The sequence below is a fragment of the Malaclemys terrapin genome, chromosome 8 (assembly GCF_027887155.1).
Source record: "Malaclemys terrapin pileata isolate rMalTer1 chromosome 8, rMalTer1.hap1, whole genome shotgun sequence".
Lineage (NCBI taxonomy): Eukaryota > Metazoa > Chordata > Testudines > Emydidae > Malaclemys > Malaclemys terrapin.
The window spans coordinates 48,641,343-48,663,558 of record NC_071512.1 but is presented as its reverse complement, the minus strand read 5'-3'; the positions used below and the strand labels follow the sequence as shown (position 1 = coordinate 48,663,558).

Below are 22,216 nucleotides of genomic sequence, written 5' to 3'. Positions count from 1 at the left end.
ATCTCAGCTTTTGTAAGTAAGCTTACAGCCCTCTGCTTACAGTGGCAGAGAAAAGCTTTAAAACATGACCTGCGTGCACCCTAGAGGCTCAAATCCCAGAAGGGAAATGAAGGCCCCCCACCCCGATTTATTTTAAATCTCATGATTTTTAAACCAGTCTCTTGATTTTTGAAACCTGACTCGTGATTGTGGAATGCTAGGGGTTGGCAATATTGTTATCTTGACAATGTGCCCTTAATGGAAGTTGAAAGAACAGGCATCTGCTCGCATCTGCGTTGGTTTTATTGACTTTATACTGCTCTGGGGGTCACCGGGGTTGGGATGGAGTCAGCAGGTGGAATCTTTTCCTTGCAAAGCTTTTCGAAAAAGCTGAAATGCTTTAACTTGCTTTATTCCCCATTCCTAATCCTCCCCCGTGTCCCCACCAAAATGTGTTAAAGGTGAAACGTTAACTTTTTTGTCTTTTCTTGAACTCGCTCTAGGTATCAAACTGGTTTGGAAATAAGCGAATCCGGTACAAGAAGAACATAGGTAAATTTCAAGAGGAAGCCAATATTTATGCTGCCAAAACGGCTGTCACTGCTACAAATGTGTCAGCCCATGGAAGCCAAGCTAACTCACCCTCAACTCCCAATTCAGCTGGTTAGTTTTTTTTTTTTGGGTTGTTATTGTTCGTTTTTTTTTTGTTTGTTTTTTCCTTTAATATCTGTGTTTTCTTTTCCTTTCTTTTTTCCGTTTTCTTTTTTCGGTTGGTTGGTTTTTATGTAATTTTTACAACAACAACAACAACAACAACAAAGAAAAAATATGGATTTAATTTTTCTCATTTTTTTTCCGTTCTGTTTTTTCGTTTGTAAAAGCAATGTGATCATGCTGTGTAACCGACGGTAACGTGTTGGGGGTTTTGCATGGATTAAAAATTCGCTTGAGTTGCTTGCTCCTCAGGAGAAAAAAAATGTCCGTGCACAATTGATTTACTTCACCAGGGGCTGAAAGCATGAGTGACCCTGATTAAAAAAAAAAAAAAAAAAAAAAAGACCCAACACTTACAGGATGTTCCAGATCATGCTATTTTCAGTCTGTTTTGTGTGGACTTTTATACTTCAATTTTTTGGCTGCTCACACCATAATGTCTGGATCACCTGCAAGTATGTGTTCTGTGTGAATTTTATTTTCCTTTAGTATCAGTATTGGGTGAGATCTTCTATCTTCAAGGAAATCCTTGAAGTGGGTTGGTTTGTCTGTCCCCCACCTCTCCCCTTCCTTAGCTGTTTATTGTGGTTTTCATTTCATTTGCTTTAAGGGACAAATGTATGTTTGATCAGTTCCTCTTACCCAGATTTCAACTCTTCTGCTAAGGAACTATGAAGTGCCCGCTGTTTAATTCTAGCAGCGATGGGTACACAGTGCCACCAGATAGAATCACCATTACTCCAAATGGGACATTTTTAGGTGCTTTGTACCGATTGTTCAAAGTGATGGGAGATTTGAGACCTAATTAAAAGAAACAGAGGTTAACTTGATGGCTGCCATGTGATTTAAATTCTCTTTATATATAAATTATATATCTATATATGCTTATTTTGCTTAAAGGAGGGAAATGTGAATACATTTGGTTCTGTATCATTCAGCTTGGTCTGTGATTATGGTACCCCTTTCTCCAGTGCATGAAGTGGGTTGATCTCAGGTATGCTTCTGAATGTAGGGCCAGCAGAGATGTTAAACAGGCAATGGGTATTTTGGTATCAGTGAAACTATTTCTTCTTCTTAGGAAACCTGACATCATGCCAGTACTTGGTACGGCATTTTCAGGCGACCTCAAGAAACGTGGTCTTGACCCTGAGAATGCCCAGTCTGAATTAGACAGACATCAAACATGAAGGTAGAAATGGGAGGAGGATAGGGAAAACAGGACAAGGGTTCAATCAAATAAAGTAACTATTACGTTGGATAGTGAGGGAACCATGATTCCAAAAAAAAAAAAAAGAACAAACTACTCACTGTTTCTCCAAACAATCCCTCTGGGGCTTGAAACTCCAATCTAGGTCCTTGATAGATTTTTATCAGTTACTCCTTTAACTCACATCCCATGCTGTGGATCTAAAGATCTGCACCCAAGCCCTACTGCTGACCCATGTAGAGGGTTCTAAATGGTTCCATGTGAGCTACGGTTTTGTTTAGGATATAAACCATTTATGGTTCAGAGCACAAAACAGCCTCTAACTATTAGGGGTTAGGTTTCCCTGGAGATCAGGTTACCCCATAACTGCCCCACTGTATTGTTTCTCACCCCTTCCTCTGTAGCCCCAGGTACTAGCCACTGTCAGAGGCAGGGCACTGGACTAGGTGGACCACAAGTCTGACCAGCAATTCCTGTGCTTCTGTGCTCTCTCCCCATCATGAATGCAGGTTTGTGTAGAGTTGTTCAAAAAGGTCAGGCTGCACTCACTGGTTTGTTATTGTAGGGTTGCTCAAGAGGATCAGGGTGCACTCCCTGGTTTGTTATTGTAGGGAAGTACTAGATGGCTTCCACGCTTTTTTTTTCTTTCAAGTAACTTCTAAAAATTTGTAAACTTCTACATTCTTTTAATCTCTTAGCTGTTTTTACTTGAGATCCGCTTGCAGAACAGACTGGGGCTCCTGATAGTGGCAACTCCCCTTTTTAAAGGCATGGAGTAAATTCAGCTGTGTGTGTGTGTATGTGTGTATTCTATTTAATAATCTTTTTCAAATTGGCGGTTGTGAGTATCAGAGTCCAGAATCCACACAAACTTGTAGCCAGGGGGGGCGATTTTCACTCTTCTCCTATTTGCTCAATTTGAGCCTGATCCAAAGCCCATGGAAGCCAAGGAAAAGTCTTCAATCTACTTCAATGGGCTTTAGATCTGGCCCATATCCGGCATAACAGCCACCCCTCCAGTGGCTGCCCCAGTTGAATAACGGTGCAATGCAGCTCTCTTCCTGTGACATTCCCCACAGGCAGGAGTATGGCTGTGTAATGGGTGTAAATTGTCTGGACCCTGCAGTAAACCATCAAGATCCTGCACTTTCAAGTCCTGTGGTTAAAGCATAGGACTTGGACTCCTTGGTCTTGTTTCTGACTCTCCCAAGATGTGTGTCTACATCCCAAAATCATGTATCCTTCTACTAACATTGCTGCACGCTGGTGCTAGCACTGGAGGAAGTGCTAACGTAGGAGGGACACTCACCGCCATGCCACAAAAATCTTCCGTGTGATTTTAGCAAGGTCTCCATGACCTGGGAAAAGTCACCTCCTCTCCACAAGCCTCAGTTTTCCCATCTGCAAACTGGGTTTAATGATGCTTCCTATGGGGATTGTGAGGCTTGGTTAATTAGCATCTATAAAGTGCTGCGAGCTCCACAGATGGATGAAAGTAATGTTGGTTTTCTACCTGCACCTATTGTATGCACCCAGGCCTGCCGTAATGCACCTATCTGTTCACCTATCTGTTGAGGGGAGGGTGCCCTCACAGATAAAAATACATCACTATCTTCCAGTGCCTCTTCACAGCAGCTTAGGAGGAGTGATGGGGGTTTAGCAATACACTGATTGTTGGATTTACTTTGTGTTGTGGCCAAAGACCCTAGCTGCTTCTTCCCTTTTCAATGGGGGGGGGGGGAAAGCTCCAATCCTGACCCCTTTCTCAAACATGACCCAGGTTTGTCAGTGTGCTCTGGTCTTCTCCTGAGAAGACTGTTGCTAATGGTCTCAGAAGTTACCCCCAACCCTTCTGGGACAGGATCCACAGGTACTGGCAGAGCAGCAAGAGGCAGCACTATGCCTGGCTATGATTCCTGGGCCCCAGTGATTGCCCTATTGCCAGCAGAGGCCCTTGTGAGTCAGACACTGTGGGCCTTGGATTGCTCAGCCGCATCTCTGGAGTGTAATTGGAGAGCAGAACCCAGGTGATTTGACTGTGTGAGTCGCTGCTGAGATAAATACCATCCGCTCATCTCTCTAGGCCCCATGTTTCAGAGCCTCCCCCTCCCCCAAGCATTGCCCTGTCTCTTCAGCTAAGAGCATCCTCCTGCCATGCCAGATCCTCTCTCTGCTCCCCAGGAGGCCTCTATCATCTCTTCCCCGGGCCTGACAGCTTTGTCAGTTTCACCACAGTAGCACTCTTAGGGTCTGGCTTCCCCTTTCCCTTCTGGAACGTCCGAGCTTTCTTTCCATCAGCGTGTGATGTTTGGATGGGGAGCATGCGCTGGGGGGAGATGCCAGTCTAGCTGCTCTGTGCGCTGCTGTCCTCTGTGAGTGCAGAATAGCTACAGCAGCGCAAACGTCCCCCAGATGCCATCCCAGGAAATCGTCTCTGCCCTGAGCTGCAGAAATCTGTATTCGGAGGTGGGAAGTGAATTCAGTCCCATGGCTAATTAGGACCAAACGCGAGGGTGGTTTTCCTGATGGGAGACGCCTGCCTGCTAGGAACTGCAGCAGGACCCTCCCAATTCATTTCACACCAAAGAGCTGCTATCGATCTGGGTTGGCTCCAGACTGGTGGCTAGATGTCAAAGGCTGTGTCATGCGCACCATGAGCCCGCCAGTCCCCCCTGTTTAGTGTCTGGCAGGGCAGCCCTGCTTTACTGTATTTGCAGCTCCTCCCCCGGTTAGCACATACATTTTAACATGACGGGCTTCTTGCACACCCACCTCTGCCTCTAAGAAATCAGCCAGGTAATGGAGGCTAGGCTAAGAGGTCACTGGGCATCGCTGGCCCTGGATCGGTCTAATAACAAAAACAAAATGGCAAATGTCTATCCACATTGTATCCCCCCTCCCCACCGCCCTTCACATGTCACTGTCTTCTCAGTTCTGTCAGCGAGCAGGGCAGGGAGCACGATTATACAGTGCCTAGCACAATGAGGCCGGGATGCCGAGTCGGGTGGCCAAATGCTACAGCAGCATTAGTGTTGGATGATTAATTACAGTGCTGAGCAGAACTGGGAGTGGCCGACGGGATGGCATAGCAACCAACTGCATTGCGTATATGCAACAGCCCCGCCCTGCATTGTGTAGCTGCACAAGCAAGCATGGACACAAGAGGCTACCAATATGTCACCCGTGGTCTCCTGTTTTGGGAAGAGATCAGCACAGAAATGCCATCTCTGCAGGGCTCCCCTGTACCCCACTTTCCCCTACCACAACCACCCATGCCCCTCGCTGAACTGGCTCCCCATTCCACCATATCAGGAGACAGGGTAAGTTGCAAGGAGAGGTTGCCCCGCAGAGGAACTGACGAGGTGTCAAAGAGAACACCTCCGGAGCTGAGACACGGTTGGTAAGCAGATCCTGGCAGGGGAGCTGCGGGCAAGGAGAGGTAGAATTAGTGCTGGTATTCCCTGGCCTGGGAGCGTCACAGACTAGGGAGTGGTGCCTTTGGCTGATTAAGAGGCATATAGAGTCCTGCCCAGTCCTTAGAGGGTTGGTGTTTGGTGCCAAGAACCATAAGAAGTGCAACAGACCCTGATGACCCCTTTTGGATGCTCCAAATGGGCTAGTGTACCTGCACCCCACTCCAAATGGGCTAGTGTACCTCTACCCGTCCGATCCAGGCAGCTTGCAACTGATCCAGGTGAGCTGCAGCCAGCATGGTTAGGGTCTGGAGGGGCGACCATGCTGGGCGAGGAAGAGGCAATGTTTATCTACCTGCTGCAAAAGCACCTCCCTTTATGGCTCCTGGACACCCAGCCCTGTGCCTGCAAGCACAGCAGCCAGTTTGGCTGTGACAGGTCTGTACTGTGCAGAGCCGCGAGGCAGCAGCAGCTGATGGTGATCGTTGTAGCAGGTAGACAGATGGTACAAGAGTGAGCGATGAGTGGGTATCGGTCTGGAGTGCGACAGACTGAAGGTGCAAGGGGAGAAATGACTGGGAGACAAATGTGGGCAGAGCTCAGTATGTTGCCTGTCTAATGGTGTAATTTATTGAACAGTGGCGTGGGTGTGCATGGTGCTGTACATGGAGATCCTGCAGGATCCCTGCCCCAATTTAAATGGCCAATGACAAAGAGGGAGGGGGTGCTGGGAGGAGGGGTGCACACAGTGAATCGAAGGGGCACAGTTTGGGTTTTTGATACATTTTCAGTTCACAGGGCAGGTTTCAGGGATTACAGGAAATGTGGGTGCTGAGGAGGGATTTGATGAAGAGGGTGGCTATGTGCTGGCTGGATATTCCAGGCCTAGGGCCCTTTGAGTGAACTAAGACATGGAGACATTGGAATTGGTAGGGCCCAAGCAGGGGGAGAAATGAGCCGCTAGAGATGGGCTGAAGGCACGGAGCTTTGCAGAGCCCTGAGCACAAGGACCAGACGTTGGAACTGGAAGGGAATGCGGAGCAAAGACGGGCGTTGTAGAACAGTGGGCATGGGAAGCGATTTAATGTTACTCACGCTGCTTTCCTTGGGGGTGCCCACACTGCTGGAGCTTGGTGCTTCTGTTGAGTCAAAGAACTCAGCAACACGTGGACGAGGGTAGGGATCACATCTATCCAGCCCTCATCCTGAGATCTGCTTATGCCCCACCCTCAGCCATCTGGCCCCCTCCCAGGGCATGCAGGCTGTGCTTTCTGGGCTCAGAAGCGCTGAGCAGCGCAGCTCAAGTGGAGCTGACGAACTTCTGACAAACAACACCCTCCACCCACCTCATCAGTGCAGTGTCCAGATGAAAACCAGCTGCAGAGCCCCTGATCCCTTTTTATGTTGCTCTTTGAGGGGACTGCACCATTGGGAAACCAACACCCGCTTTGTCTGTAACAAGCCTGAAAAGCCAACAAGCCTTCTGCCTTATCTGATTGCTGCTGAGTCTCTTGTCTTCTGTTACCTCTGCCTTCCTCTGTCCTTTGTGATAGCTTTTGGTCACCTTAAGAGGAAATCCAGGGTAAGCTCTTCAGCATGGGAGCTGTATCATCGGACGTTCAGATACCCTTTGCACTTGCAGCACTGGATAAATAATTGCAAGTTTCACTGTCCATGTGAAGTGCAAAAAGGAAGCCAAAAAACAATGAGGCCAAATAAGTGAGATGTCAATTGTCAGACTTCCACTGAAGTCACCAGCCTAGGACGGGTTCTTCCATCATTTTAGATGGTGGTAGAAACGCTGAGAAAAGTATTTTGCATGTCTGGTGCCAAATTCCGCTCGTCAACAGAGACAGGCAGTTCCCGTTAACTTTAAACGGCAGTCACATGTGTGGTTGCAGGCAGAATTACTGGCCCCAGGTTTCATCTGGGCAGTGATGCCTTAGATGGGCTCAGTGTAATAAAAGCCCATCACGTTATTGGTGTCCGCAGTGTTTCATGGTATATATCGGGAGTGCCGCTGGTGGAGCAAAAAAAAAAGGCGGTCGGGATGCGGGACAAACGCCTAAATATCGGGACAGTCCCGATTTTATAGGACGTCTGGTCACCCTAATTTGTACAACATACCCTTGTTTGTAATGCCCTTTGAACGCAACATCACCAGGCACTTCACTGAGAGAGACTAGTAAGAGGAAAGGAAGTATTTCTTCACACAACACACAGTCAACCTGTGGGACTCTTTGCCAGTGGATGTTGTGAAGGCCAAGATTATAATATGGTTTAAAAAAGAGCCAGATAAGTTCATGGAGGATAGGTCCATCAATGGCTATTAGCCAGGATGGGCAGAGATGGTGTCCCTAGCCTCTGTTTGCCAGAACCCGGGAATGGGCAACACTTGATGATTACCTGTTCTGTTGATTCCCTCTGAAGCACCTGGCGTTGGCCACTGTTGGAAGACAGTATATTGGGCTAGATGGACCTTTGGTCTGACCCAGTATGACAGTTCTTATGTTCCTATGAAATGCAGGATTCAAGGTGGGATTGAGGTGTGTTGAGGGGCAGTTGGGAATAGAGAGGTGGGACAGCAAGGAAGTTGAAGCAAGTGGAAATGAGGGAAAAGGATTGGCATTGAGCAAGTCATGAAGACGTTTGACTATTAGGGAGCAATTGGGAATTGGATGTGGAGATCACCGGAATTAGAGGTGGAAAAGACCTGTTTAGACATATCTAGTTAATCTCCCCTCTGGGGTCGGTGCATTCAAGTTGATGCTGAAACCTACCACCGACAACAACCTGGTCAGTTGCCCTTGTACCTGAAACGGGCAACAGTTTCTCTGCCACAAAGGCAAAAATGACTAAATGAAACCTTGCAAAAGGGCTATTCTGGTATCCTGCACTATTGATCCAGGTGGCATGTGATCTACAAGAAGGCTATGTCCCTTTGGGATTTGCCACGATGACGAAGTTGCTCTCATCTTGGCCCATACAGGCTTTCCTCTACAGCATGTTCCCCAGTGCCTTGAACCGACTGGTTTTAAATGGACCAAGTGTCTAAGCTTCCATCACTTTCTATGGGACACTGAAGCCCTGTCACGGTCCAACCTTCACCCCAAATTTAATATTTATTTTCCTCCCATTGCAACTAGTGGTACCTCCTCAGATCACAGTTTGTCATCCTCCTTGGAGGTGGTACTCTTCAAGGATGTGTGAACGGTGACCATAACCCCCACCACACACTTCAGTCATTGTGGGAAATAAGCCAGTGGAAGAAGAGAGGATGGATGGGAAGCCAATGAAGAGAATGGAACTGGGAAGTTACTGATGGGAAGCCAGCTAAGGGACGAGTGGTGCAAAGGTCTTGGGTTATCATCTGATAAAGCACAGATGCTAAACAGCAGCAGCTGCTACAGGTGCTTTTCCTGTTAATTATTGTTATGGTTTGTATTATGATAGCACCCAAGAATCCCATGCAGGGCTCAGGGACTCTTTGTGCTAGGCTCTGTATGAACATGTATCAAAGCAAAGAACCCTGCCCCAAAGAACTTGCAAGCTAAATGTCCATTGTTACATATCAGCTCTTGTGGGGTCCCAGATCAGGCTGCAGTGACCCTTCAAAAGCTTGACCCCCATAACATGGGACCTTTAGAGTGACAGATTAGATCTGTGATGGAGCCTCTTCTGATTGGTGCATTTAGAGAGTACCTCCTAACCTCATGGATGCCACTGGAGTCTTCATTTTGATGGCACCTCTTTCCCCCTCTCCCACACCAGTGTATTAGCCTCTCTCAGCTGCTTTTCCGAGACTCTAGGCCCTCATCATTTTCACACATGGCTTGTACATAGGCAGCAGAATGCTGAAACAGCACTACCGACAGCGGAAAGGGCTATCTCGGCAATTACTGCTCTGATGCAAATGCATCCGTACATGCAGCACATTTGGTATGCGCATATTTATGGTTGCATCTCCATCAGGAGCAAGACATATTTAACATTTATGTAGGCACATCTATTGTAAGACTCTGTGCCAGTAGCAGTGTATATCTTCCAAATGGCCTCTCGCGCGCCCTCATGATTGCCAAGACACTGCCGCTATTCAGAATTAGAGTTTGCGGCTGTTTATTTTATTTTTCTCCATTCTACTGTCTGGTTTGTTAACTTTCAATCAAATATCAGTGAGGTGTATGTTGTATTTATTGATTGATTTATTTTAAACCTGCGGTGGGGGAGGGGGAGGGTGGAATAAAATAGTTGCCCTGGTGGAGATAGAATAATCCCTTGCCACTTGGGGAGGGAGTGTTGTGTAGTGGTTAGCGCACGGAGCAGTGGTGGAATCTTGGGTTCTGCTCCCATCTCTGCCACTTACTTGCTGAGTGCCCTTGAGAACATCATTTCACCTCTCTGTGCTAGCTGTTAAAGGGGAAATAACAATTCTCTCCTACCACGGGCTAAATTCATTGAGGTTGGCAAAGTGCATGACGATTCTCAGAGGAAAGATATGATATGAATGAAAAGTAATACTGTTATCATATACTTTTACCTTTCAAATAATAACCCTGGGTGCAGAAAGGAAATGGAAGTTCTTTGCCTGCTAAGCAAGAGATGTGGAGGTTTCAGTATTGCTATCTGCTGAGTTGTTCCTATTGTTTCTTATTCTTGGATTATTCTCTGCAACATACTGGGCAGTGTTTAGCAGCAATACAGCCGCGGTAGCCTTTACTGGTTGTGTTCTTTCCAAGCACATTTAGGGTCTGATCCACTGATGTCAAGGAGAGTCTTTCTGTTGACTACGGTGGGCTTTAGGTCAGGCTTTTATAGCGGAGCGATCTTCCCGGCTCCCCTTAATTTTGAGACCTTCTACAGTCACATATGGGAGGCCCTTGTGAAGAGACACTCCAAAAGCTAACACCTGCATAGGCCAAATTCTCACCAATTGACTTCCTGTCCCCTTCTCGGAAGCAGGCTCCGTCAGAAGAGCCTCCCTGGGCAGAATTATTCACTCCCTCTCCATGACAGGAGGAGGGACCTGCGCTGTCGATTTGTTTCAGAGCTTACGCATGACTCATTGCTGGGCAATTCCGCCAAGACGATGGTTGCCGATCTGGGTTTGCAGGGGGTAGGGATTGAAATTTGAGCAGCTTGGGGTTGGATCAGTGCAGTGGAGCTGACCTGGGCCCCTGAAGTCTCCCCCTTGCCAGCGAACGTCATGTTTATAACCCAACCTTGCACGTTGAGCTTTCTCACACTTAATGCGCTGAGCTGCACGAGAGTTTTGAAATAATCCCGGGAAACCATTTTTTTCCACGCGTTCCGGTTGTGCAATGGTTTTGTTTCCTCTGGTCAGTGGGCAGGGGAGGAGGTCAGGTGCTCAGCTCCTCAGAGCTGGAAGCAGAAAACCTTGTTTCTGCAAAAACATTTTTCTGGCCCACCCAGTTGTCTCTATTATTAGCAGTGGCGACTAGTGCATGCGGAGGGATCCCTGGTCTGTAATTTGCTTGCAGAGTTAACTGTTGCTAGGCAGCTGGCATGGAAAGGGGTAGGAGATCCTCTGATGGTCCATCGTGGGTGCTTGTGTTGCCTAACCAATGACTATAATCTGCCAGAATGGAAGTGTGGGATTCCAAAGGATGTTAAGAGAAGGCTATGCGATGCCTTCCTGTCCTCGTGAACCTTAGCTCATAGATGGCTGCTAGCCCCACCTGATGAAGTTGTCCAGTAATGGATTTATCGTGGAGGGAGCAGCACACCTTCTTTTATAATCTTACCTCCTCGAAAGCACATTCCACATTCGGCTCATCAGCAGACCTTCTATGAACATCTGTGGGAGTTCTGTCCCAGAGGCCCGTAAAGAATCTGCCCTTTATGCACTAAGCTGCACAAAACTGTCTAAAAGATTTGGATGTGCTCAGATGAATGGGAATTGGGCATCCCAGTCCCCTAGGCTGGGTTTTGAAAATATCCACCTCCTGCCCGCCCCCGTTGGAAAGCTGTTAAAGGACAAGCCTTATGTTGAGATGTAATAATATGTGGCTTTGTATAACCTCAAGTTTGCACCCCTTTTTTTTTTTTTGCTTGCTCTGTTCTTCATACTACTAACCTACTGTGTGTTTTGTTTTCGTTTTGGGGTTGCTTTGCATGTCGTTCCTTCCTCTTGGCTGAGAGTTGCGGGGTGGATCCTTTTCCTTTCTATGATTCAGGTGCCTCACTCTTTCCTTTCCAGGTTCTTCCAGTTCTTTTAACATGTCAAACTCTGGAGATTTGTTCATGAGCGTGCAGTCACTCAATGGGGATTCTTACCAAGGGGCCCAGGTTGGAGCCAACGTGCAGTCACAGGTAGGGACCCATCCGATGTGCTGCCAGTGAATGCGTTAGTGTTGGAAGAGCCCTTGATTGTATTGGCATTTCCCACTCCGGTCCCAAAAGAGAAATCTTAAATGGTGCAAACAAACCAATCAGACAAACCAACAGGAAAAACCTCCCGACCCCCACCAAACCAAAAAAAAACATTGTCTTGGGGAATCTTGCCCACACTTTGTGAATGCATTTGGCTCTGGCTTGTTAGTTTGCGTTAGGAGAGGTTTAAAAGAACAGGCGTGTGCTCAAATGAAATTAGCCAAGGTCTAGCTCGCTTGCTTTATTTTTCAAGGGACGGGACCAGATGTTCGTACTGGCGTCTCATTTGCAAGGCTTCCACTCGTTCGTTTGATGCTGAAGCTCGGTGTCTGCTGAAAGGAGAGCAATGCTGAAATGTACAAATACACCCTGTTTTAATTAACAACCAACAGCGCAGGCTTAGGCAGCCATGCAGCCCCTCTCGAGTCCGATGAGACAGGGAAGGGCTTTGGGCATCATTTCAGGAGCGTCAACAGCTTTGGACAACAGAGAGTCATGCCCGCTAATTATCTTAGATGCACATAACGTTTTCTATAGACTTCTCGCTTCCCATCCACCCCCAACAACTCCATGGGTCCAGTAGGCAGTCAGGGCTTTGCAGCTGGCGGGAGGTGACACCCACTCAAACATTTCCATGTTGGCAAAGAGAGTTTATAAATCATCCCTGTTGTCACCCTGGATGCAGAGCAAGGTGTCATTGACGGGCATCAGCCAGCTTGTGGCTTGGGATGGTAATTGGGGGAGGGGAGCAGCAAGGCAAGGTGGGGGAGGGATGGTGATCTGTTGCCACGGTAAGTTTACACACCTTTTCCCTCCGGAAACAAGCAAAGGACTCACATGAACGACACTCACTTAGACTTTGCATCTCTTCGGTTAACATGGGCATCCCAGTGGGTTGCAGCATGGAGGGGCAGAAAGAGGGCAGGGCAGCTAGAGTTTCCTTCCTGTGCATAATCACTGAGTTAGCTGCAGCAAGGAACTGACCGCCCCCCTTGAGTTTTCTTTCCTCCCCACTGTCTTTGTTGCGATGCTCAGAACTGACAACCGAGAGTGACAATGCCGGGGCCGGGGGGGCGGGAAGAGGACGTCCTCCATCTTCCGTCCCAAAAGCCGCCCTGCAAATGATTGCGATGTTTGGTTTTTTGATAACATGCCGAAATACAAACCAGAGTGGCTTTGCCTAATAATCTCTCTCTGTCTCTAATTTTCTCTTTTTTGTTGTTGTTGGTCTGTTTAGGTGGATACCCTTCGCCATGTTATCAGCCAGACAGGAGGATACAATGACGGGCTCGCAGCAAGTCAGATGTATAGTCCGCAGGGCATCAGTGTAAGAAAAATAGGCTTGTTTTTCTTTTTCTTTTTTTTTTTTGTGTTTCATTTTTGTTCTCTCACTCCCAATTATTTCAAAGCCATAGGGCTCAGAATGCCACTTAGTAGCACTTGTCTTAGCTTTACGGTCACCTAGTTTATTGCTTCTGTATCGGTCACGCCAACGGCAGAGTTCTGCCCACAAAAAGTGGCGATTGGGCAGGCTTCATGCAGGCAGCTGGCGTCTAGGCCTGTCAGACACGATCAGCGTTTGCAAGGCACCTGCGGCCACATGCGTTCAGCTGAGAGGAGCTGCTAAACAGGTGACACCTAGTAGAACAGTGGTAGGGAATGTCACCACGAGCCAGCCCTTGAAATCTCCACAAGGAGGCCAATGGACAGAGCCCATCATGGACAGAGCCATGGTCTAAAAATAACCCTTCCCCTAGTTGGTGTCTAAAGCCAAAAAACAATGATGATGATGATGATGATAAAAAAGGGGGGGAGGGTAAAAAACATCTTTTACTTGTTCTTGGGTGCGCTGGCGGCTCCCGAGTAGCATGAAAATTCATAGCGACAAGCTGTGTCGTACAGAGTGAAATCGATCAGACAGACACAAGGAGAACCGAGTGTAGATTCGGGACAGCAATCCAACTTCATTTCTCAGATCAATCGTCCGCCATCTCAGCGGCAGTGACAGCAAGCGGGGACAAGAGGGCAGCCTGGAAAAGGAGGCTGTTCTCGAGGAGTGGTTGTTTTGTTTTTCTCTGGCCCTTTTAGAGGTCACGAAATCAGGCTGGGGACGCTCGGAAGAGGGAAACGTATTTGCAATGTGGTTTTGTTTTTGGTGTATCTGACTTTGGAAAAGAGGGAGGGGAGAGCAAAGGAATCCATTGGCGGTGGGGGCAGAGGAGAGGTGAAGGGTTTAGACCCCTCCCTGTCTCTCCAGATAGCCTTCCGGATCCATACACAGCCCACCCAAGGGGATCTGTTCCAAACTAGCCACCTTCATTGGGGGAATGGCCAGGACACCCTTGGCCCCACCAGGCATTCGCCATGAGTTCATGTCATTTTGAAACAAAGGCGCCGGGAACAAGATATGATATGAGTGGAAGCATTAAAACAGCCTCCTTGGGCTCGCTTGCTTTCTCTCCATTTTGTGAAGCTGCACACAGAAGGGCTTTCAAACCCAAACCTTGGGGTGCTCAGGTGGGACGTGGCATCCAGCCGTCTCCGTTCTCTCAGTCTGCAACCAGCTCGCACGAAGGAAAGCCCCTTGCTTTGATCCCCCTTGTGTTTCCTTTATGGAGCCATACACCGGCTGAAATTAGAGATTTCCCAGCGTTAGGCAGCAAATCAAGACCTGCGTGTCATTGGGATGGCCAAAATAAATAAATAAAATCCAACAAAGCAGGGGTGTAGAGAGAGAACGCCACCATGCATGGAGAGAGACGTGGCGGAAGGCTTGGCTCATTGCTTTTACCTTCCTTTTAATTCAGCTGTGCTGAGAAAAAGGGACATTAAGGCTTAGCACAGAGACCTGACGTCACGAAGCAGAGCCAGGCGGCTTTGTGAAGTAATGCAACTGAACATGTGCAGATAATTATGTCTGATTACATAAGCCCATTGCAAAAACTGTGCTTGGAAATGCCAGATGAAAGATCCCATCGTTCCACATTAATTTTTACGTTCGCTGAATTTATTCCCTTTCTGGCTTTTTAATACTGAAGAGCAACTGAATCAGAGGCTGATCGTGATAAGATATGATACTTTTGTATAAATTAAAATACCCCCGAGGAGACGCTGAGCTTGTTACAGCCGGGGAAGTATTTGAAAATAGCAGCATTCTGGGTTAAGTCAAAATATTGGGGGAGTTGCTACTAAGGGGGGGTGGAGGGTGACAAAGGAGGGAGAGCAGTCTCAAGAGCCAAATACAAGCCCCAGGGCCTGGTAGAGCACCCCCACTCTGTTCAGCCAGGTACTACAGGCCAGCAGCAGAACTGGGGTGGGACCCAAATGACCCTTGATAGAGCATTAGAAAGTCAGAATCTGTGGTGACACAGATGGGGGCTGTGCGATATGTCTCCACTTTCAGTTCAGGGGCGTAGGGGATTTGATGGCTGGTTTTGGGGGGAGAGGAGGAGGATTCGCTCCAAAGAGGTTGGGGAAGGGAGGGGTGTTATGTGGGGATGGCAAGTTGGCTAATGGTTAAAAAAATGCATAAAAGGTGGCTTTTCCTGGCGGTGTTTCTCGGGTCTGAACAGCACTAAACATTGTTCCTTGCTCATCAGTGGATGCACTGAGACATTGCTCAGATAGGCGGTGGGGGAACAGATTATTTGCAAACAAGCAGCAGGTTGAGAAAGAGTCTTTCTGTTTGTCTCTCTGAGGCTCCCCCCACCTGAATACTTTGTGTCTCTTCCATCCCTGACAGTACAATGCTATACGTAGCATTCATTATCATATAATTTCTATACCTCCTTTCATCCCAGAGGATCCCAAAGTGCTCAACAAACTGTCTCTGCAGGAAGCCCTTTCCCCCACCACTGAAACACAGCCACCTCTGACGGGTGTTTACCACTCTGCAGCAATTTTAACAGAGGAAGTGGAGAAGAACACCATGTCCAGCTCAGACTACAGGCAGAGCGAGCCACCAGGCTGAGGCTTGTAGCCACACTCCAGCAGAGCTCGACTGGACCCAGTTACATTTCACATCAGCGCAGAATTCCCAGCTGCCAGAGTAACAATACTGCCCACAACAGTGAGAGCAGCTGAGTGAATAGGCCACACAGTCCGCCACTCTGCAGGTAGGAGTGTCTAGGGGAAAGTTACCAGCAACACAGGAGACCATGCATTGCCGGTGACAGTTTAAACCATCACTGGAAGTGCTCCGAGATGGATGTGTTAAAACCCAGGTGGGATTCATGCCACTGAAGATCCCATTTGTGGCAGGGGGTCAAGACTACATTGATCTTGCAGAGATTTTGGGTGCTGGGGCTGAATAATCTGAAGAGTGTTGCCCAGCTCTGTCACTGATAGTTTGATGACAAATGCAACTAAGGAAGTTTCCCATCGTGGTCTTTCAACGTCTGCCGTCACTGCCTTGGCATCATGTCTCCTGGTGGATGCTCAGTCTTAAAATATGGTTGTAGGCAAGACAGAGCCAAAAGGGCCTCTATGTATGCCATAGATCGGTGTCCAGTGTGTCTTGTAGTCAGAGCTGCTGCATTACTGACAAATCCCAAATGGTTGCTTTTTTTAGCTCTGCATAGCTAAAATAGCTGGATTCCCTTCTGCCCGGTGCATTGTGAACAGCCTTATCAGCTCCGACCCAACCGAAAGATCTTTATTGCCTGTGTTTGCTGTCTGAGGCAGAGAGCAAACAGCTGGATTTGTGTATCCCAGGTGGAGTTAGCATCCCCGGCTGTTGGAATCAAAAGTCACCTTTTGACTCGTAAAGTGAACGGGATTGATCAGGAAGTGGTACAAGGTCTGAACCCTGGTAAGACACAGCCTAGAAGGGGCGAGGACGAGGACAAAAATGTAAATATTAGGGTAATATAGAGATAGGCCTGAGTTGCAGGGTTGGGACCCAGAAGTGCCCAGGATTCTAAGGTGCTAGGAGCTGGACTTTTAGAATTGTTCACGGAGATGGGGGGGTTATGAGTGCTGGAGCGCCTCTGTTCTGGGACCAATTTGGGTCAAAAAGCAGGTAGGTAAGAAAACCATGCAGCCAGGCAGCCTTCCTCCCCAGTCCCCCCTCGCCTCCCCTGAGCTGGGGGGCCATCTCTAGGGCTGAGAGGGAGGGGTGTTTACATGCCAGCAAGAGGGTTAACTAGTGCCACCGGTGAGTTGTTTGTCAGGCTGTGACCATGTGTCCATGACACACAAACAATTCGCACGGACTAGCCCCCTGGTTGGCAGTCGCAGCAGAGGGGCCAGCGACTGAATGGCGCGTGAATGGCACCTAGAGCTGGGACCCAGCGTGTCAGGGTGGAGCTGCTGGGTTTGTGACAAGGACTCCGGGCTGGGGATCCGAACTCTTGGGTTCTGTTCTTGGCTTTGCCACAGGTGTGGCAAGGTGGCTATGGCCAACATTTCACAGGGTGCTGAGCAGCCACTTCTCTCGCTGACGAACGCGAAAGCCAGGCTTTGTGGGTCTGACACGGGGACGCTGTTCAAAAAATGCGCCACAAAACTTTTTTCCATCAGAAAATGCCCTTTTGTCAGTACCAAAACGTTGCGCAGGAACGTATCGGGTTCGACGGACGCACCCTCAAGAAGGTTTCACACGTGGAGCAAGTGCGACCCCAGCCTAGCCACCAGGTTCAGTCCCTCCCCGTGGAATGTGCGAGACCCAGGCTCTGAATCACTTGAACTTGGGTCTCCCACGTCCCAGCTGAGGGCCCTACCTGCCAACTAGGCACCCACAGAGCGAGGCCCTCAGCCATTTGAGGCCACTTCTGGCCACACTTCCCACGGCTCGTTTGTCAGAGGAGGGGACTGCCTCGGGTGAGTTCATCACTCTGCGGAGATCTCGGCTTGGCAAGTGCAGAGTGTTAGAGGGCTTTCTCTTCACCCTGTCCCCTGGTTCTTGTCATGCAGACAGAAAGCAGAAGTGCGAAGTGCAGGCAATGCAATGTTTATTGGGGTTAGTTTCCAGCAAGCACGTATACCATAACTCTGATGCTGCAGAGCCTGGTTTCCCAATGTCCCATCGCCCCTTCCTGAGCAGGCATAATTATATCTGAAATGCATGCCCACAGTCCCACCCCTTATGGTCATGTTCCGTTTTTGGGGGTTGTGAGTCTGGGGTCTTTGTCCCACCCCTTTTGTACCCCATGGGAGGGGTAAGGAGTGAGGTTGTGCTATGATCAGGGGCAGACATTTCTTTGGCCTTTTAGTGTTTTATACCTTCCCCCCAATCTGCCTTTGCCCCTCCTGACTGGTTGCTTGACCTTGCCTTGAGATAGGAGTTGAGGCAGTCTTAAAGTGTGCTCATATATTATATGCCCACCATGCCAAGTAACACTTTACCTGCTCTTATCTGTTCCCATTATACTGACAAACCCATCTGGTTAGGCAGAAGCAATATACACAGTGTCTTTATCCTTTGTTTACACATATTACTAAGAATATAAGTGTGTCAAAAAATCCAACAGGCAAGCAAAACCCAAAATACTATCTCAGACAAAAATACAGGCCTGGATCCTACGTTGTCACTGGCACTCCTAACCCAGAGCATTCTTGGTTTGGTGCCATGGCATTCCCAAGGAGCAGTCGGGGGGAGAGAGACCAACACTCCAATCCATAAAGCCCTGGCATAGCTTTTCTCCGTTAAACCATTCCAGTGAGCGACTCGCTGGCTGTGAGCAATGGCAGTGCACAGTGCCCTCTTCATGGGGAGCCAGGAATCCTGATCACTCAGTAGATGGCACACTCCCCTTTTAGTACTGAACCAGGGGGTGCTGTGACACTCGCAAGATGTTCACAATTTCGCTGCTGGTGGCCACGAAGGGGTGGGTTATCTTTGTCCTCAGCCTGTGAGTGCAGGAGGGTGGGTGCGACAAGCCCTTCCCACACCTTGCAAAGGCGCCAGTCCCTGCACTCACAAATGTAGGGGCCACTTCTTCCACGTGCCCCGAGGGTGCCAGTCACCCTGTGGAGCTGGCCTGCTGTGCCACATGGAGCAGACTGCAGCAGCCACAGGGAGGGTGCAGTGTGGGCACTCCCCCTCCCCCCCCCCCCCCCCCCCCCCCCCACACACACACACACTGGGGAGCTGGGTAGATTTCTGACCTGCTTCCCGGAGCGCTCTCCCCATGTGGGCTAGCGACTACAAAACTCTGGCCTGGGAGATCCTGAGTATAGGTCAGTTAAATGTCGTGTTATGGCTTGGATACCTATACTCCGTCTCCCCAAGCTCCCAGGTACAAGTTCAGTTTGAGACACTATTCTTCCCTGCCCTTCCATAACAACTGCTGCATAGTATTTCTGTGCTGCCTTGAACAGCTGTCACCCTCCACCCCAGAGAGAGATGAATTTCAATGGTGGGTATCTGTCTGTCGATATAACCTGTGCGTGCATGGATACAAACATCCAGACATGCACTCTTGGGGCCTCAAGGCTGGGATTTTCAAAGGAACATGAAGGATTTCGGAGCCCAAATGGCAGTGAATTCCAGTGAGAGTTGGTTGCGTAACTCCCACGGCCTCCTATGAAAATCCCATCCTGCAAGAAAGGAGCTTCTTTTTGGCAGGAATTAAATGTTCTGCAGGAGAATTCACTGTGCATGATAGGAAATTTCATGCAGGACAGAACTGGATGTGTGTGGTTTTATGAAGGTTCTATAGCAGATTCATAGTTAACACAATGTTGACTTTTTTGCATTTAAAGCCAGGATTGGCTGTGTTTTATTAACACCATGTTCCCCAACTCTGTCAGTTCAGAATGAGTTCCCTGCAAGGATACAAATCAGTCGGTTAATTAGCCGAGTTTTTAGCCATCCCTTTTGAAATTTCATTTGCGAGCCTACACTTTTTTTCGGCTCCCTCTAGCAAATCAAATTGGACAGACTTACTGATAGATGATTCCAAAACCGAAATATGCATTTTATTTGGAAAGTACCTTCATGTGCAAATTTTTGTCTTATAACCACTCTTGCTCACAGCCATGTCTGTTTACTCTGCAATGTTTGTCCTATGGTTGTTTTGATCAATATCGTGGTATATTTTTGCATAAACTGCTTTCAGCACTCCACAGGTTGTGTGATGCTTTTTGGCAGGAGGAGGCAGTTCTGGGAAGCTGACAAAGACAGCAGCCTTCGTCAAAGGATACATCCATTGTGAGGAAAGCATCCTTCACTGTATGGCTCGGCTAGTTCCACAAATAAGTGCTTTGGTAGCTGAGCTGTGGGCAAAGACTCATTCCCTGAGCTGCAGTCCTGGACATGAGGAAGCTGGCGGGAGAAGAGCTGCTCTTCTGTGGTCTCTCTGGGAATGTCTATACTGCAAAAAATAAAAGTAAAACTCGGCAGCAACGAGTCTCAGATCCCAGGTCAATTGACTCGGGCTTGTGCTACAGGGCTAAAAAGAGCAGTGTAGACATTCTGGCTCGGGCTCTGAATCCTGGTGAGTGGGTGGGTCTCGGAGCCCAGCCCGAGCCAGAATGTCTACATTGCTATTTTTAGCCCCATAGCATAAGGCCAAGTCAGCTGACCTGGGCTTTGAGACTTGTAGCCACAAGCTGGTTTTTTGCAGCATAGATGCCTCCTTTCTGCGTCCTAAACTGCGCTGGAAGGGAGCTGCTATTGCAGCCCCTTTGATGACCTCCGAAAGCCCTTTTGCACATGCCGCTCTGTCACCAAGCCTTCCCAGTCCAGTGCTCACTGACCACTGCTGTCCCCTGGCACTCCCGTTTTCTACTGGTAAACTATGAACCCAGCACTTTTCAGGTGGGATTTTCAAAGGTGTTCGGGCTTGGCGTGATTTTGCTCCCCACAAAATCAAGGGACGTTTCGCCACTGACTTCAACGGAGGCAGAGTTAGGCCAACGCTGAGCACGTTGGAAAACCCCACCCTTATGTCTTTAGCACGCAAAATCTTCATAAAGAAAACCATGTGGGGCAGCGGACTAGAGACAGCAGATGTGGGGGAACAAGGTGCCTCCTAGGAGTGGAGCTGGCTAAGGAGTGGAGCTAAGGCAACTGCACGGCCAGGGAAACAATCATATCTACTCTTAAAAATCTTTATGCTTCCCATAGCAACATCTTCGGCTGATGCTAAAGTTTCTCCAGCTAGATGTCTAAAGATTATAGGCCGGGTTCCTCCTGTTTCCCATGAAAAGCTTTGCATGGCAGATGGATGAAGTAGCCGCACTGGTTAAAACTCTCATTGCTGGCTGTGCAAAGTTTTAAGAAGAGGAGATATGATTATTTGAGATGGACTTCACCACTCTACCTCTCCAGCTCCTCAGCTAGTCTCTGGCCCTGGGTTTGGCCCCTCATGCTTAAATAGATTAATTGTTTAAAAAACAAAACAAAACTAGGAAATTCCCCCACAAAAAACTTAGATTTAAGATTGCCCAAGTGTATTTCACCACAGCACCACAAACACTAAAAAACAGAGGAATCCTAAGTTAGGGCAATATGCCCACTCTATACAATACCCAATCTCCAAGCATTAGCCCAAGCCCATCACAGTACTCAATCAGAGCAACACACTAAAGACCCTGTCTAAATGCAACGTTGGTATACAAGTCAAAGAACTGAAAATCACACCGCAATGCACAACGTGACCCATGACCTGTTAGCTTATTTCCTTATATAATGTTATGAATATATATAAAGACACTGTGTGTGTGTGTGTGCACACATTTAAATAATATTTGTGTATGGCTTTATTTAGCAGCATGTATTTGATTGGTTTTTAAGGCTGTGAGGAAGATATTGATTAGAAATTTGTGGTTTTGATAAGGTAGGAAACGTTGATTCCCTTGTAATCAACTTTGGATTCTTTCTCTGTCTGGTGGCTGGTATATAGGGATGCTGAGATTGTAATTTGATTATGGTAATAGAGAGTAAATGTGGCGCTGAAAGGTTAAAAGTTAAGGCTGGCGGGATAGGGTGAGGTTCAGCTCTCCAGGGGACAGACTTGCTGAATGGAGTGTGACTCTGATGCGGAGGGTGGCAGTGCGCTGGAGTGGCTGGATGCTGGGTGGTTCTGAGAGATGCTCGGCCATGTCTGTGAACCCACCCTGTTATCAGGGTTTAGACCCTCTGTAAGGCTGTTCGTTGAGTCCATGTGCTCATTAACTCCACTCTGTGCGGGGAGGAGCTAGGAAGCCAGGATAGAGGCAGTGCTGGAGAAAAGCCTTAAAGAGACAACCAGACCAGTTGAGAAAGCTTCAGCGGAGGTCTCAGTTGTGGTAGTGGGGTTTTTTTTCCTTTTGAGCCTTCAAGTCAAGCTCAGCCCCAGGCAGGCAGTGAGTTTGGAAGCTTACTTCAGGTCTGTCGGCCCTGTCGAGGTCAGGGTAGGGACTCAGCCCCATCCCATTTGATCCCAGAAGTGGGGAGCCTGGACACCCTCTGTACAAGGCAAGGAAGAAGACAATGATGTACTGAAATGGCAGAGGAATAAGAGTGAGCTCCGATTGCAGCCTTGCAGTGACAAGCCCAGCAGGAGGCCCAGGCTGAGAACAACCGTTC

General features: G+C 48.3%; 1 protein-coding gene across 3 annotated transcripts in view; it reads left to right on the top strand.

Moving 5' to 3' along the window:
* PBX1 (PBX homeobox 1) overlaps positions 1-22,216 on the top strand; it is a 247,062-nt gene that overhangs the window by 209,577 nt on the left and 15,269 nt on the right. The window contains exons 6-8 of one of the 3 annotated variants that reach the window (XM_054037024.1): positions 483-531; positions 11,531-11,643; positions 12,941-13,030. In XM_054037024.1, the coding sequence (XP_053892999.1) occupies positions 483-531; positions 11,531-11,643; positions 12,941-13,030 (252 nt within the window). Of the gene's footprint in view, positions 1-482; positions 643-11,530; positions 11,644-12,940; positions 13,031-22,216 lie in introns of all 3 variants that reach the window. The other 2 variants (XM_054037023.1, XM_054037025.1) reach the window with 2 other exon arrangements.